Raw genomic sequence first — 17,155 nt, 5'->3', positions numbered from 1 at the left:
ATCAGAATAAACCTTTCTAACATTAACGAACAGACTTGGTGCTCTAGTTTGTTACCTGGACCAGCAGGAAACATGCTACTCAGTGGTTATCAAGCTGGAGCCAGTTCAGTCAACTAGGAGAGCAAGATGAAAAGAAGCTAAAGTGGATGCGTATGTTTTTTTTTCTTTTATAATAAATAAAGAAGAAAGAGATTTCTGATGCTACTGAGCAGATGATACACACCTTTATTTCTGGGAAATTCAGCATGAATTCTTTTTTTATTGGTGAAAAGGTGTTGGGTGTGGGATGAGGGGCTTTGAATGAGGGGCAAGCCAGAAAAGAAAAATACAAAAACCACTGATGTAACTGTAACATGTTAACCTAAGCAAAGAATGAAGTGTTTTCATTATGTTTGTGTTTTATCATAATGCCATAAAAGATTTGAAAAAATATATCAGATAGGTTGATATGTTAGAAAACCCTTCACATTAAAGGTTTTTCATTTCTCTCAACAAACGTTAAAGATGAAGTTACGCTACATCACCACCCATCCTAATAGCTCTCTTTAATTGAACGTTTAGTATTAAAAATGACATCTTTATTAGGTGTCTGAGCTCATCCAAGTGTCATCAAACTGAAGTGGTTAAATCATCACTCTAATGACTTCTATCTTTCCTACGCTGACTTAAAATTCAGCTATATTTCTATAATTTATTTGCCATTAAAGCACATTTTGGCTGTTAGTTCCTGAAAATGTTCTATTCTGTCGGCTTACTGACATTAGAGTGTCTCAGTGTTCTCACTTTTTAGTGAGGTGCAGTTTGTGTAAGAATGCACTTTTCTCCAAAGAAACACTCATGAAAACCTCCTTGTAACAAATCATTCTGCATGGATTTAAAAATAAGACTCATTCCTTAATCCAAGCTCTTGTTGCACATTTTAATCGTTTTTCAAATCCACAATTTTTCAAATACAAATAAGGCAAAAAAAAAAAACGTAGGTTAAAGAAACATCACAGCCACAGAATTACTGTGAAATATATTCTGGAAACACAAACACATGCATTTTAAAACAGAGTAAAGCGTGTGCGTATTAAAAGAAACACAACATGTTGCCAAGCCGAAGGATGCAGAGTGGTCCCCAGTCCCCATCTGTCATATCTTATGAAAGTAACAGGTGCTGCAATGGCAGTCTGTGTGGTTTTTCACCAAAATGCCAGCTATCGGGATCTGCAAACGGAACAGATGATTAAGGAGGGGGGAAAAGGGTGAATATTAACACAAAAATGGCATAACACTAAACCGTTCTGTCATGCTATTTTGCTCTATAGTCTGTAGTAGTGTTTTAAACTGAAATAAAAACCATATGAGAAGCTTATGTGCATTTTTTCCAATAATAATAATAATAATAATAATAATAATAATAATAATAATAATAATAATAATAATAATAACCCTTTAAAAGTTATATAAGATCCCCTAAAATAAAAAGAAATGAATAACACAATCATTCACTCAGAAAAAGTGCTTACATGTAATACTCATCCTAACTATTCGATAGCATCCAACTCCAAGATTTGTTTTGCTAAAATCTTACTGACACCAACATAAATTAGCTAAAAAGTCACAAATTCATAGAAAAGTTAAATATCTGCCTGACATTGTCATGTGTTTGTGCCTCTACCTCGTGGCTGTGCCTTGCGACGCAGCACGTCGCCTCTGAGGTGATGTTTTTTGGGATATTCATTGTCTTCATGGCTCTGAGAGGTGTCGGGTACGCTCTGGAGAAGCAGCAGCCCATGCACTGGTAAACCAGACGTTCCTTTGAGAAAAGATTGTTCTTTCTCAACGTGCATTCTTCACAGCCCACTAGAGAGGGTGGTTTAGAAAAGGGAACCATTGCTAAAAAAACTCAAACTGCACGGTTTGCAATATTGTGCCAGCATTTGAACACTGAGATTAAAAACACAATCTCTGTGATAAGAAATTTAGAACAGAACATTGTGACTTTCATAAGACTCAGATCATTTACATTTAATTTCCAGTCCAATTATAAAACACTGGATGAACTTAAAATAGTATTTACATCATAAACAATTCTTACTGTTTGATAAGTCAATGTTGGGATAGGAATCAGCTATGTAAAGAAGAAAAGACAACAGCAGAAGGGACAGTCCAGGTGACTTCAGTGAGCCCATGGCGGTTGTAGCAATTATCTAAAAATATAGAAACAAATACAGAGAAAGTGGTAAATGCAAATAAAGAACTATAAAGTTAAAGCATAAGTATAGAGACAGAGTATTACCATGTTGAGAGAAAGTGTCCCCTTCACTGTGCCTCTGTACAGAACTTACTTGCAGTGAGAACTTCTAGTCTAATCCATCCCATTATATAGCCCACACATTTTCCTAGCAATTTCCTGGATTAAGTGAAGCTTACCAACCTTATCAATGATCTCTGTGACCCAGTGGAAACTCAAAACATACTTCATTATCATCCTTCCATTCTGACGACGGTGGTTACATTTAATCCCCGGATTTTTGTTACTAGGTAACTGAGGGGTGAGCAAAAAGGGGGGAATTAATTAGAGATTTATCTTAGGCATTTCGGTTTAGTGGACAAAGGTCATTTTTATAGCTAATGTGCATAAAACTGTTTTCGTGACTTTTTAGAATTCTGAGGTGTGTAAAAAGGGCCGATGCTGAAATACACAATTTGTTAAAGTGATGTCATCAAACTAAATGTTGCTGCCTTTTCTTGACCGCTCTCGGTTCCACGGGGACTAACACGAATAGATGCAAACGTCTAAGAACAGCAGCTGAGAACAACAAAAGACCTGCTCCGGTGGTCTCTGATTTACCTTTCTTTGAGCCACGATTTTGCTTTTACATTGAACGAGTCAATGGTTTTGTTTGCGGTGATAAAAAAAAATCCACATGTGTGGATGTTTAACTGTAAAACAGGATGTTTTTCATTTTGCATCAAGTGCTCTCATTATGGGTACTTGTTTACTGCTAGAGTTTAAAGTCATTTGACTCACTAAATGTAACTCCAAAATACTAAGTCAAAAATGGTTGCACAAACAGTCATCACTAAGACCCGCGTCAGATGTTATCAGTCCATACAGTGTTATTAGCAGAAATCAGTCCTATTTTATGCCATTAATTTAATACTTTGGCACTAGTTAGAACTTATTCCATCTCTTCAAGTATGATCTCACATGAAAAATTCATACTGGATTACTGACAAGAAAGCATCTGGTTAGCTTATAACATTACATCAATACTGTATGTACCTTTTTTTAGAGCATATATAGAGCTGTTAAAAACTCGTTGTCCCCTCACACTCACAAGATCATCAAAGGAATGTTGACATTAGACAAAGACCATTCATTTACCCTAATACACGATATTATGTTTTAAAGACTGCATTTTGTATTTAGGTTATCTTTGACTAATATTCAGATTTGTAAAAATGTATCCGATGTTCAGAAACATGTAAGCGTGAGAAATATACAAAGAAAAAAAAAGAAAGCAGGAAATACTTTTTTCACAGCACTTTGACTCATTTTAACACTGTGGCTTTCTGTAAAAACTGAGATGTAAGATGTGAAATAGTTCAGTCGAGCATTTTTGTCTTCCTCTTTTCACCTTATGCTGTGTTAAACTAACTCCAATACATCTTATTTCACAGGCAGACATCAATTTTCATGTACATTTTCAGCACTTCTAAAAATAATGCATGTCTTCCTCTGTAAAACTCACTCACTTCCTATTGTGAACTTTTAAACAGGCATTACAGAAATAAACCTAAAAAGATTTCATCTGTTTCTCAGTAGAGAAACATTTTTTTTTTAAAGAAAGGATTAGAATTAATTTAGATAAAAGAAGCTATGAATTAATGAGCTGGTGTTTGATGGTTGTTAGGGGGGATCCATGTCTCCACCTCTAACATCTAAAATGTCAAGGATGAATATGAATATATTTTGGATTTTGGTTGTGTGTTTACATAAGAACCCATCCCTCGTGTCCTTGGTTGTGCTGGTGATAAATCCTTGGCTTAAGTGTAGAAGACAAGATGTTCAGTGGTCCGAAATGTTAAGAGATTATTTTTTTTTGCCATATGCCAGATCAGTCGTTGTAGCATGAAATGTAACTGCGTTATAAATCTAACATTCATAATAAAGTAATTATGCTAAAAAGTATTTGACTGTGTGCTGTTGCTTTGCATAGCTGGAAGGCAAATCCAATTTCAATCAAATCAAAATATAATGGCCACATTAGCGCTGCTATCTGAGAAGGCCTTTCATTGAAACTGTTAATTTTAACCATAAAAAAAGAATAATACTACATCTCTTTGACTGCTTTTATTCATTTATTTATTTATTTTTTACCCTTTCATGCTTTTTTCTGGGTTACTTACGTAACACCATATTTGGCTATTTGCAGCAGTGTCTAAAATAACTGCTTCAAATCATCACTGATGAGTGAGTTCGTGTAATGAAGCCGAGCTGAATAAGTATGTCAAAGGAAGTGGAGATGTTATGAGATGTTTACAGTAACTGACAGTTCAGAGGAGGGGTGCTACATATTAAAGGGATTTAACTGAAAGTTCACTGAAAACAACAGTCAGTGATAGAAACACTCATCTTTCTCACTAATCTGTTTCACAGTCTTCTGCTTTTTATACTCAAGTATTATGTTACATTTCTGCAGATTCACTTGAAAGCCTCAAACTACTACCTTGTCCACAATCATCTCATTCCACTGTCAAAATGAGGACAAGGATCAAAAGTTGTAGTATACATAGTTACGTGCCATGAGAATACTCTTTAGTTGGTTAGATGTTGATGATGTAGAAGAAGCGGCTTTTCTCAACCATTGAAATAACTGTCATCATCACTTGTGTTTTTCAGGACATATGGTCTTTCAGAACTTTGTTGTTGTGAAACTGGCCAGTGCATTTCTTATATGTAAATCATTTTTTTTCTTCTTTTTTTTTTATCTCACATGTAAGCTATAAAGTACAAATTCAACACTTTGAATAAACTCCAGTTATTATGTCTGCTTTGTTTGTCATGAAATAATAAGGGAATCGATTTGCCTATGAAACAACTTGTCAGTTAATTTAAAAAAAAATTGAAGAAGATGGATAAAAATGGCTGCCATTTCTATATATTTAATGCTAAATTTAACAAACAAAAACCCCTTGTTCAGAAGTCTGCTATAACATTGTTGTTTGATTTAAAATCTGCTGTGGTAGTGAAGAGAGGCAAAAGAACAACTGTTGATAAGGATGTAGAAGAGATATGATGTATTCTTAGTTACCAAGGTAACTGCAATATTTAGTGATAACAAATTTCTATTAAATCTTGAACTAACCAAGCACAGACTGGAAAATGTGTTGTATAACATGAAGTAAAGCTGATTGGACACAGTGGTCGTAGCACAATCTTACATTTTCAATTCATTGGGTTAAGACTATTAGCATCATTTAGCTTTTTCGAATGGGGATATTGACATCCTGGAAAAGATTACTCTGATTAGAATTGAAATGCTTCGTAACAGGATAGAAGTGATCACTCAAATCAAGTTTGGAATCATTTCTAGGGAACCTTTCCACTGTGGGGACAAGTGGATACAAACCATTACAGCAAAAATGTCCACCACAGCATAACAGAGCCACTAGATCCACTCAATAGTTCAAGTTTTTCCTTTATTTTATATATGAAAACATGAAAATGAGCTCCAGCATGCAAGAAATATCAGATCAAATATTATTTCTCATTCCTCGGACTCCAGAATCAACTTTCTGGGATTTCCTTACCTGGATGATTGAGCATCCATCAATAGCATCCAACACAGAAATGTGTTTCTGATCCCCTGTGAGTGAGAATGATGGGGGGCCAAAAAATTACATTCCTCTTTCTGTGTGCTGTTAATTGATGTTCGTAGGGGACTTTCAGTTACACTTTTAGGTACAAAGATCCCTTTTGATGCTACTGTGCATCTACTCAAGTCAGTCGGTTAGGGATGTGTTAGAACAGGAGATTCACAAAACTGCAAGGAACAGAAATTTTGCTGAGTTCCTCAGAAGGGAGATTAAAAGAGACACATGGCAGCATGAGAAATATCCCTAGTGCCTGTGTCTATTTGAATATGCCTGAGCATATTAGTATTACTAAAAAAATATTAACAAATATAATCCACAACAATAACATAAAAACTATCACTACATCAATTACATATTAATTACTACTGATCAGAGTGCTTGGAGTCATTAAGATATTTATCTTTATAGAGAAATGTTATGTTGCTGTTATAGTTCGGCCTGTGGATCTGTGACCTATTCTGGTTGTACTCCACCTTTAAACTTTTGTCATAGGCAATAGTCTCCAGTTCTCCCATGACTGGTTTTCGGGTGGATGTTACAGCTCTGTGTTGCTGGCTTTAGACATCTACACATTTTTTAATGCCAAAATAAAAAAAAATTATAGCTCAGTTTTGTTTGTCTGACTTATTGATGAGCTCTTTGTGTGTGTAGCTCTTGAAACAACAGTTTTTGAATTATGCTTTAAACTACATTTGTAACCTGTTTTGGGCATTAGTAGTGAGCTTTTTACTATTCCACAAATTCAAAGTGGACATAAACCTAACCTGTTGACTTCTCTGGGGTACATCGATTGCAGTATGCGAAATAAAAACTGCGCATATTGCAAAAATGCTAAGGTAGCCTATCTATAGGTTTTTAGGACTGTATCCCCTCTCTCGTCCCTGCGGGCGGTCTGTATCCTTCAACCTCGGGTCCTACCGGAGGCCTGGGAGCTTGAGGGTCTTGCGCAGTATCTTTGCCGTTCCTGAGACTGCGCTTTTCTGAACAGAGATGTGCTTAGTAATTATCGGCGGTATGGGGTTTTTTTTGTGTCTTGCTTTGTCTTAATTGTCTACAACTGTGTCTGATTCCCTGAGGTGTTTCCCCAAGGTGTACTGAACAGATAGTCCAAGACTTTGTTATATTATCCGTGTAAGTTCTCATGGATTTTGAGTTCTGCGCTTTTTACCAATGTGGACTTTACCTTGACTTACAACCCAATAAACACATTTTTGGACTTAATTTCTGTATTTGGGTCCTTCACTTCACAACCCATGACAGAAAATGCTTTTTTTTGTGCAGCCACAAACTTTTATTTCTTCAACCTTGAAGTGTTCCAGCCTCATAAACGCTCTGTGCGTCAGAAGTTAATTACTTAAGTTATATTAAAGCTCAACACTGAAATAAATGCCTTTCGGATCATAATGGTAAATTATGTGTTAGCAGAATCCTAAATTTATAAGTAAAACAGTGCCGAACTTGATTTTTCTGCAACACCAATGCACGCAAGAGTAGTGCTTTATTAGTAAAGGCTTTAGTATGAGTTTATATAGGCTATCAACTTTGATCTGTGACTTTTCCTCTTTTTACATATGTCGTTTTGTCACTTTTATGCGCATTACTGCTCAGTAAATATTACGATGCAACTTTGCATTGATAAAGAAGAGTGCAGCCTCATAACTCACAGTTTTGTTTTGTTTTTTTTGCAACATATAGTCATATTGTTTCGGTATATATACGTTGGATCTCAACTAGCCTACACAGTCTCTTTATTGTGTTTACGAAATGGGCAAGTGCTATATCTACGAGAAGACTGACACAGTGTGGTGAAAAGTGGGACATACTTACCAGATTTCACCGTCATTTTACACTCATTATTAATGCTATTATCACTGGGTTGACAGTACATTATTAGTTAAGTAGTCTAAAAACAACACATATGTTTAATTTGTGTAATTCCTTGTTTCGTGATTTACTTTCGTGTTTAAATTTGATGTCTGTTTGTGCCACCCTTTTGTTTTTTTGTTCACTTGCACCATCAATAAACGATTCCGACGCGGTGAAACGACTGCTCTTTTGGAGTTATGACGGATGCTGCAGATGACCTGCTGCTCTACTGTAAAATGCATACAAGGCAAGCCCGTGCAGGGATGTCCAAGAAACCCCATCGACGAGACAAAACTCGAGGCGTGAACGTGGCAGCCATTTTACATCATCAAGAGTGAATGACTGAAGCCGGACCAGTGCCGGGAGTTTTACACTTTTCTCTCTTTTTCAGTATCACATTTATCTTCCTAAATAATCAGCACCATACACGTTGGTGTGCCAGCGGCAGGTAGGGCGAATGCTTGTAATTGATAACGTTATTGTTGCTTAATTGAGTGCTAAAAAAGTGTGAATCGTGCGGTGCTGTTTCAAACAATGTGGAAACTGGTGGTGGTTGGGAACGAGTTCTCCAGACCGGCTTTTTGAAAATGGACTCTTCCTATGTGGCGGCACGTTGACAGACCACGCATTTAGCAGGCTAATCCTCTAGCTTCCAAGGCCACGTTGGATCTAATTGTATTTAAAAAGCTATGCTTTGTCAATTGGCTAAGTCCTCATCGACAAATGACGTTGTAACAATGGCCTCACTGAAATTCCGTTCGAATTAGCATGCTAGCATAGGCTAACCCATTTTGACAGATCACGAAAATGACATGCTCATTGTCATTGTATGCTATCAGCACTTAGCTGGCAAAGGCCGGTTATATTGGTAAGAAGTGGCGATCATCCCTTAGTACTTTACTAACACATGTGTGTATTGCATACTTAAAGAATAACTATAGCTGTGTTCATAGTAAATGCACACAAGCGCCTCATGTTATTGTCCCGATTAATGCCCCTAGCTTGATTGCTGTAACATTAGCCATGCAAACTAGCCCGCTCGCTAGTTAGCTTCAACGTGTGCGAGTCGGTCCCTCCCCGCTAAACCTAACCCAAACCTAACATTATGGTAGAAGTTTGAGGGGAGACTGCGGGGGTAATTCATTTCCATAAAACCGATAACGTGAATAGGTTAAAAATTTAAGATCTATTTGTAAATGGGTTTCACTCGTGCATTTGGCGTAGTAGAAAGGTTTTTGCCACGGAGAAAGCACGTGCCTACCGATACGAGATTGATTAGCAGTCAGTATAGCACATCGACTGGACAATACGAGCTTCTGTTAATGTTAGGCCAAAACATAAGATTGCCGTCCACGTTTTCGCTGAGTCTGCCGTTGCCGGATAGACATTGTGACCAGTGAGCAGGTAGATTGCTGCTGTTAGTACCCCAAAATCTATCCACACAAAGGAATGAGAGGCAGTGTTTGGGTTGGTCATTAACACGATTATTAGAGCGTTTGTGTTCAGTGTAACAATAGTTGAAGGTATAAACAAAATGCTAAAGTATGCATAGTTGTTCATTGGTCAGTCACCGGAAACCGGGGTTCACTCTCTCTGATGGAACACGTGTATCAGCTATCTGTCCTGTGCTGAAGTCAGTAGTGAGAAGGTAAGCTAACATGTAATTTAGAGACCGTAGCAGGCAGGAGAAGACTGAGATTCGGGCGTTAGCGCGTAAACTTGGCTCCGTTTGCTCAACTTTTTTTTCTTTTCTTTTTTAGCTCAGAACAAACCAGAATGAAAATACTGCCACATGGCCACGAACCTCGTAGTTAAACCTTTCCCCCCTTCTTTTTTTTTATTATACATATGTAATATGCAGCTGAGGTGAATTCTTTGGTGAAGTCTTTGGTATGTGCTTGTCCTGAACCCAATGTATTGCACACAGTGTCACACTGCCTATATCAGGCTTTTGAGCTTCTAGTTCAAGCAGAGTGCTAAGTCAAGATAGTGAAAAGTCTCCAGACTGGGAAGGAGCACATGACCATGATAATTGGTTCGGCACATGTCAGCATCTCCTTTGTTAAAATTGGGTTTTATTAGTATGAAAGTTGCACTCCAGCAAACATTACAATTGGTGAAGTGATTTTTTTCCCCCAAATGATTTTCCTGACAAGTCTGAGACTTCACACTCTTTTGAGCACATCACAATTGTTGCCCTTGACCCAGGATTAATTTGGCTCATTGCATTTACACAGATTTCTGGAGACATGGCCACAGAACATATTAATGGAAATGGTCCAGAAGAACCAATGGACACCTCTGCAGTTACCCATTCTGAGCACTTCCAGACTTTATTAGAAGCTGGTTTACCACAGAAAGTTGCTGAAAAACTAGATGAAATTTACCTAGCAGGTAAGGCACCATGAATACTCTTGCATATTCAGTATGCAAATTTTTATGTTTAGCAATTTCTTGCATGTATTGTCATTTTATCACATTTTTGAATGGGGGAATTGGGATCCCGAAGCAACTTTTTGTGGTTTCCTACCAAAATGGGTACTGCAGTGCTACAGAATTTTAAATTACACATTACCAGAGTGTGTAAATGATTGCAGCATTTGCATTCCCAACATGGTTGCATGATCACTGGTGTCAGGGCGAATGAATTCTCTCCCTCTCTCTCTCTGGGAGTCTTTTGATGAGCCTATTCAGTATTGCTATTAATTTCTGTGAGGTTTCTCTGCATCCCATAAAATTATAGCAGAGCAGTGACTAAATGGGACACTAGCTACAGCTTAAATAACTGTTGATTTTTAGTAGAAGATCAAATGGGGATGAACTGTAATGACAAATTTTGGGGGGGTCATTTTAGGACTTGTTTGGTTGGCCACATCTAGAAAAAGTACTGGTCTGGCCTTTTCAGCCAGATGGAACTGAGGCAGAAACAATGGCAGCAGCTGTCTGGTATATGGCTGCCTGGGACAGGTGACGGCCTCTCCATAAAGGAGAATGTAGACTGGCTCATTAGAAACTCCCAGCCACAGTATAGAGGGGCATGAGCATATCGAGTTGCACTGTCACATCTGTTGTGATTAGTTCTGCAAAAATTTGCTGGTTGAGGAGTAAAGTACAGCCCGACTACTGAATACGGCTCTATTAGATTATGCTCGTCCCACTCCTCACTCCTAATTGTACAAGTCATTATTCATTCATTATATTGGTTTCACAAAAGAATCCCCGTTTAAATACTTCATTTAGGTCCTTGCACTTTTGTCAATTATGTATCATTTTTGTAATTTTTTCCCCCTTATTAGTAGCTCACTATTTGTGTGTGTGTGTGTGTGTGTGTGTGTCGTTCAACCTGCAGGTTTGGTGTCACACAGTGATTTAGATGATCGAGCGATTGAGGCTCTGAAAGAATTCAACGAGGAAGGTGCTCTCCAAGTCCTTTTGCAATTCAAGGACAGCGACCTCTCACATGTTCAGGTATGCATGCGGTGCTGCTGCTGGTGCTATTTACATAATTTTGAATACCTCAATGCAAAGCCACAATCAGAGTGCTAGTGTAATGAAATAACAGTATTATGTTGAAATGTGCAACTACACTATAGGTCTTAATTGTCATTAAGCTTCCTGTTCCTTCTGCCTGCTCATATATATTGAAGGGTAAATTTCATATATTAATATTTGACAGTGAAATTGATAATTTTTTTAGTTACTGTTTGATCCCATTTAAATTGTTTGTCTTTCAGAACAAAAGTGCCTTTCTTTGTGGCGTGATGAAGACGTACAGACAGAGAGAGAAACAAGGGACCAAAGTGTCAGACACCAACAAAGGACCAGATGAAGCCAAAATCAAAGTGAGAACTGATGGTTCATTTAAAAATCACTCTAAAACTGATTTCATGCTTCGTTCGACACTATTGAATAATGAATGTTTTTTGGGCCCAAAAAATGCAATAATTCTGTCTCGGCTCCACCTCTTTTTCTTTTTTCCCTTATTTTTTTTTAATTGTTAGGCTTTGCTGGAGAGGACTGGCTACACACTTGATGTGACAACAGGACAGAGGAAGTACGGTGGTCCCCCACCAGAGTCTGCCCATTCAGGGGCACAACCCACCATTGGTACAGAGGTATGAAACAATCACTTATCCCTTTATTTAGCCATTTAATATGCTGCACCTTTATATATTAGTGTGTTCTGAGATTAATTGTATGAGGTGCAGTAATTTATTTTATGGTGTCCAAATGATGAAACTATTCACTGCTGTAGTAACTTTGGTTACACTGATAGTTTACCGCTAAGACCTGACTGGATACCATTTACCACAATGTTAGTACTGTAATGTTTGTACCACGCATCTTAAATGAGTACTTTGATCTCACGCGCTGCACCTCCTTTTCCTGTCAACCTGGCAGATTTTTGTAGGAAAAATCCCCAGAGATCTTTTTGAGGATGAACTGGTTCCACTGTTTGAGAAAGCTGGGCCCATATGGGACTTGCGCCTGATGATGGATCCCCTAAGTGGCCTGAACAGAGGCTATGCCTTTGTCACTTTCTGCACTAAAGAAGCTGCACAGCAGGCTGTCAAATTGGTAGGTCTACTGTAATACTCTAATTATGACCAGAAAATGAGTTATTCTATGGCTTTGTTTTAACAAAGGGGACTTTTCAAATGAAGAATAAAGGAATATATTTATGCAGCATGCATGTGCCTCATGTTTGTCAATGGCGAATAATTATCTTAAAGCATCACCACCAGTTGCAATAAGCTCTCCTAACTAGACTTGACTGTCTCCTTTTATTTATATATTTTTTCCTCTTATACTCGTGCGTCTTTTTGCAGTGCAACAACAATGAAATTCGACCAGGAAAACACATTGGAGTGTGCATCTCTGTGGCCAATAATAGACTGTTTGTTGGCTCCATCCCCAAGAGTAAAACGAAAGAGCAGATTGTTGAAGAATTTGCGAAAGTAACAGGTGAGTCAAACTGTTTTTTAACCTTTCCCATCCATTAACCATCTTGGAATGGGTTTCGCTTTGCTTGTATATTTGATTGGATACACCTTGCACATTTGCAGGTGTAGCTTGTCCAGTAGGTATTTTTAAAACTTTTCTTTTGGTCCAAATGATGATCTTATGACTGTACTTGAGTGATTCACATTACTCTGATGGTTTACCGCTAAGATCTGACTGGACACAAACTGCAGAAAACGTCGTTTTTCAAATTTTATTTCTCTAATTTTGATCATTTCATGTTTTGAATCAAGCATTTATGGCTTTAGGTTTATGCTTTCCATAGAACATTTGACTTAACTGCTTCTTTGTCTACACTTCTCTCTCCTGTTTCTCTTCTCTACAGAGGGTCTAAATGATGTCATATTGTACCACCAGCCAGATGACAAGAAAAAGAATCGAGGTTTTTGCTTCCTTGAGTATGAAGATCACAAGACGGCAGCTCAGGCCCGGCGCCGACTAATGAGTGGCAAGGTCAAAGTTTGGGGAAATTTGGTCACAGTGGAGTGGGCTGATCCCATTGAGGACCCAGACCCAGAGGTCATGGCCAAGGTAAGGCACAGGACAAAAAGTCCTCAGCAATGTAACCTTGAGTGTATTTGCACGCACAGCCTCTTTCCTCTTGTGCATTTGATTGGATTTGCACTGCATTTCTGCATGGGGAATAAACAAAACATGCTTCTCTACCCAGGTCAAGGTGCTGTTTGTGAGAAACTTGGCGAGCACTGTTACAGAGGAGATACTTGAAAAGACCTTTAGCCAACACGGCAAGCTGGAGCGAGTGAAGAAGTTGAAAGACTACGCCTTCATACACTTTGAGGAACGAGAAAGTGCTGTGAAGGTATGAGGGGAAACTGTCTCAGAATCAGACTGTTTGTACTTAACCCGTTGGGATTTTTGTGTATGAATGGTATTTCACTATTGTCTCGATTTCACGTCATAGGCTTTGACTGATCTTAATGGCAAAGACCTCGAAGGAGAGCACATTGAAATTGTCTTTGCCAAGCCACCTGACCAGAAGAGGAAAGAGCGTAAAGCCCAGAGACAAGCCGCTAAAACACAAATGTAAGCAAGAACTTTGTAATTGCAACTAGGTTTGTGTTGTGTGTAATTAATCCAACAACCTTTTTAGCCAAAACTGTCAAATTTAAAATTATGTTATATGGCATGATGGCTTCCTGATGAGAACTCTGTATCCCCTCTCAGGTATGATGATTACTATTATTACGGTCCCCCCCACATGCCACCACCAACAAGAGGCAGAGGACGAGGCGGTAGAGGAGGTTATTCTTATCCGCCTGATTATTATGGATATGAAGACTATTACGATTACTATGGATATAATTACCACAACTACCGGGGCGGCTACGATGACCCGTACTATGGCTATGAGGACTTCCAAGCATCTGGGAGAGGAAGAGGAGCAAGAGGAGTCCGTGGTGGTGCCAATCAGACCAGGGGCCGTGGTGCTATCACCCCAAGGGGTCGAGTGGGCTTCTCCCAACGAGGAGGCCTTGGAACAATCAGAGGTTAATGACTTTTTCCTGTGTGACCACCCACCCCACCTCCACATTTTTACTTTGTGCTTTTTATTTTCAAATTTAAAAATACATTTAAGCTCTGTTTGCTGTAAGCAAGTGTTCTGACATTGGGTCAGAAATTAAAGCACAAAGTTAAGAGCAGTGGCGTGAATGAAACGACTGATGGATAGAAAATGAAAGCAGCTATAGTTGTGAAAAGTTAAGGGCGATTATCTTCAAATGAACTTGGCCATATTCTAAGGCTCCAGTTTTCTGGTGGGATCTTTGAGTCAGCTTGTTTGCCAGCAGAGAGGGTCATTCATAGCATTTTTAAGGCCAGCTGATGCCCACATAAGTGGCAAGACCACTGGTGTGAATGTCTGATGTCTGGTCTAATTGTCTGATTTATGGCAAATGTGTGCAACATTGGTTTCCTGTGCTAATTTCATCTTTCTTTCTTATTGGCCCAGCAGGGAAACGGGGCCGAGGGCGGTCCTGACCTGTCACAGTGGATACTGACTTGATATGTGGGGTTACACCGTAAGCTGCAATGGATGTCGAAACAACAAGCATGAGAAAAAGGTCCAATGATATTCCAGCCTTACAGAAGAAGCATCTCCCCTCCTCTATATTTTAACTCACTTTAGCCCTTTTCAGACATGGGTTAATGCATAACTATAATCTCTTTAGTGGTGTCATTCTGCCAATCAGACATGGGTCACTTTTACATTAATATTCATCATGGCATCATTCAGATATGCCTACGATAATGCATGCAAAAGAATTGTTACTTTATGGCAACAAATTCTGTCAGCATCAACTCAAAATGTAACCACGTTTTTGAACGCTTGCGCTCTCTGCGCTGTTAAGGTTTTCCATGCAGAGTAGGAGATGCATTTCTTATGGATCGTGAAGAAATGTCTTAATATTTGGAAACCAAACAGAGATAAGAGGGCATAGGGCAAGTTTTGCTCTTGAACACTTTCTTTTGTGAGCCGAGCAGTTTAGAGCAGGGGTGCCCAATCCCGGTCCTCGAGAGCTACCGTCCTGCAGCTTTTAGATGCATCCTTGTTCCCACACACCCGAATCAAATGAATGGCTCGTTATCAGGACTTTGCCAAACACGATGGCATGCTGAAGAGGTAATCAAACCATTTGATTCAGCTGTGTTGGAGTAGGGATGCATCTAAAAGCTGCAGGATAGTAGCTCTCGAGGACTGGGATTGGGCAGCCCTGGTTTAGAGCGTCAACATGAACTGTCTATCTTGGGTGTGCCCATCCGTTAATGTTACTGTGTACAGTTCAACCTTATGCTGTGTTTAAAGACTTGTTACTAGGTCCAACCTAGTAAGCTTACCAATGCAACTTTCATGGAAAAGTGACCTGGGTGCTCATGCAAATGAAGCCACCATGTTCAGATTATTGGAGAGTAGTGCATGTCTGAAAAGGGCTCATTTTTTGTTTTTGTTTTGAAGCTGCCACCTTATAAAATGACTGGAGGAGTCTGAATACTTGCCACAGCCTCTTTGCTGAGTCCCTGTTCCTAGACGGGGACCTATGAATTGCCCTTACAATCTACCCCTTCCCTGTCCCTGAACATGCCATTTTAATTTTTTTTTTTTTTTTAATTAATGACGAAATTGCACTTTTTAAGTTCTTAGGTTTGAAGTGGCTCAAAGGAGCTTGATGCTATTGTATATTTTTGTGCTAATCGGAATTTTTATTGTCGGAATATCCATGTTAATCTTAATTGTTTGATCTGGATGTTTGAAAGAGAACATTTGCAGGGTTTTAGGGTGTACCCACCTGGCATGGATAAGTCAGGCATTCCAGGAAAGTGGTTCTTTTCAGAACTTGTCTTTAAAGGGTTGGTTGACTACCTCAGTACAGAGGACTAAACTACCCGGCCTGTACTGTAAATAGGGAAACTATATCGATGAAAGCAGGGCTTGTTTTCATACAAAATATGCACAAGAGCTGCAGCGCAAAAACGATGTACTTAATGTAATATAGTCATTTTAGCTGCAGCTCTGCAGACTGCAAACAGTCACACCGGGCATGCAAAACAATCTCATATGATGAGTCTGAACAAGCCCTGCTTTTATCTTATTTTGAACTGAATTAGCTGCCTTGCTTATTCAGAGTATGTAGTTACTGGTTGTATAGTTTTTCGGAAAATGTTACTTTTGTAAAGGCTTCAAGATCACGGGCATCCAACTGCCTTTGATTAAAAAAAAACAATAAAAAAAACAAACAAAAATAAAGCCCTGCAGTGTCCCTTTTGTGCCACTGTATTCTTCCAGTGGGTTTGTTTTTATATCAATACAACACATTTTCAGACAGCATCGGAATAATGTAAGAGCCTAATCCAATCCTTCCTCTTATAAGATCGTGTTAATCTCGAATGATCCCTCCCCAGTACAGCAACTATGTAGAAGATCTCTGGAGTTAATCTTATTGGATGACTGACTTGCCATATTGCCCAGCCAGTGAGCATGTGTGCCTAACATTAGCTGCTATGATTTGGTGAGGGATCATGGTCTCACAGTGGTAGAAGGGATACTGCAGTGAACGATTTCTACTTCCAGGTATAGCATAAAGGAAACTGCTCTTCAATCCCAGTTTTCTATACAGTTAACTCCCTCAGTAAAATCATAACAACCACCTTTTGAGAAAAAAAAATGTTAGCAGTTTTAAACTATTGTTGGTGGCCAACAACGTTTTTTGCATTCCTGCAAATAAATTGTTTTATACTGTAAAATGGAGGTGAGTGTAACTTATTTTTGTAATAAAGTTTTTGATTTTTATCTGTGTCTTACTCTTTTGATTAAAACAAAAGCCTTCATGAGGTGCAAGGGCTTTATTAACTGGAGGCAGTCGATCATTTTGGATTTTGG

General features: G+C 38.7%; 2 protein-coding genes across 4 annotated transcripts; one reads left to right on the top strand and one right to left on the bottom strand.

Moving 5' to 3' along the window:
* Positions 1-905: 905 nt before the first annotated feature.
* Positions 906-2,393, bottom strand: cga (glycoprotein hormones, alpha polypeptide). Its single transcript, XM_005925723.3, has 4 exons — positions 2,285-2,393; positions 2,084-2,195; positions 1,664-1,848; positions 906-1,209 (listed from the first exon to the last, which is right to left on the bottom strand). The coding sequence occupies exons 1-4, from the start codon at positions 2,285-2,287 to the stop codon at positions 1,135-1,137; spliced, it is 375 nt and encodes a 124-aa protein (XP_005925785.1). The 5' UTR covers positions 2,288-2,393; the 3' UTR covers positions 906-1,134.
* Positions 2,394-8,031: 5,638 nt separating this feature from the next.
* On the top strand, positions 8,032-17,065 carry LOC102297484 (heterogeneous nuclear ribonucleoprotein Q). 3 transcript variants are annotated; one of them, XM_005925731.3, is made up of 12 exons: positions 8,032-8,185; positions 9,975-10,131; positions 11,087-11,205; positions 11,472-11,579; positions 11,739-11,852; positions 12,139-12,315; positions 12,567-12,702; positions 13,085-13,290; positions 13,430-13,579; positions 13,682-13,803; positions 13,945-14,267; positions 14,732-17,065. In XM_005925731.3, the coding sequence occupies exons 2-12, from the start codon at positions 9,987-9,989 to the stop codon at positions 14,755-14,757; spliced, it is 1,626 nt and encodes a 541-aa protein (XP_005925793.1). In that variant the 5' UTR covers positions 8,032-8,185; positions 9,975-9,986; the 3' UTR covers positions 14,758-17,065. The 3 variants fall into 3 exon arrangements, with proteins under 3 accessions (XP_005925793.1, XP_005925792.1, XP_005925794.1); XM_005925730.3 differs by having other exon boundaries at positions 14,729-14,833; XM_005925732.3 differs by lacking the exon at positions 9,975-10,131 and having other exon boundaries at positions 8,048-8,185; positions 14,729-14,833.
* Positions 17,066-17,155: the final 90 nt, after the last annotated feature.

Source organism: Haplochromis burtoni, unplaced genomic scaffold (assembly GCF_018398535.1).
Source record: "Haplochromis burtoni strain Fernald_Lab_line unplaced genomic scaffold, NCSU_Asbu1 Contig_86, whole genome shotgun sequence".
In the NCBI taxonomy this organism is placed as follows: Eukaryota; Metazoa; Chordata; class Actinopteri; order Cichliformes; family Cichlidae; genus Haplochromis; species Haplochromis burtoni.
This window is presented reverse-complemented; position numbering and strand designations above follow the sequence as displayed.

Coding starts and splice junctions, on each gene's coding strand:
- cga (XM_005925723.3), bottom strand. Junction 1,849..2,083: donor CAACATTGACTTATCAAACA/GTAAGAATTGTT, acceptor CACCCTCTCTAG/TGGGCTGTGAAGAATGCACG. Junction 1,210..1,663: donor TCGCAAGGCACAGCCACGAG/GTAGAGGCACAA, acceptor TTCCGTTTGCAG/ATCCCGATAGCTGGCATTTT.
- LOC102297484 (XM_005925730.3), top strand. CDS start 9,987: ATGGCCACAGAACATATTAATGGAAATGGTCCAGAAGAACCAATGGAC. Junction 11,580..11,738: donor CAGATGAAGCCAAAATCAAA/GTGAGAACTGAT, acceptor TTTAATTGTTAG/GCTTTGCTGGAGAGGACTGG. Junction 13,291..13,429: donor ACCCAGAGGTCATGGCCAAG/GTAAGGCACAGG, acceptor TTCTCTACCCAG/GTCAAGGTGCTGTTTGTGAG.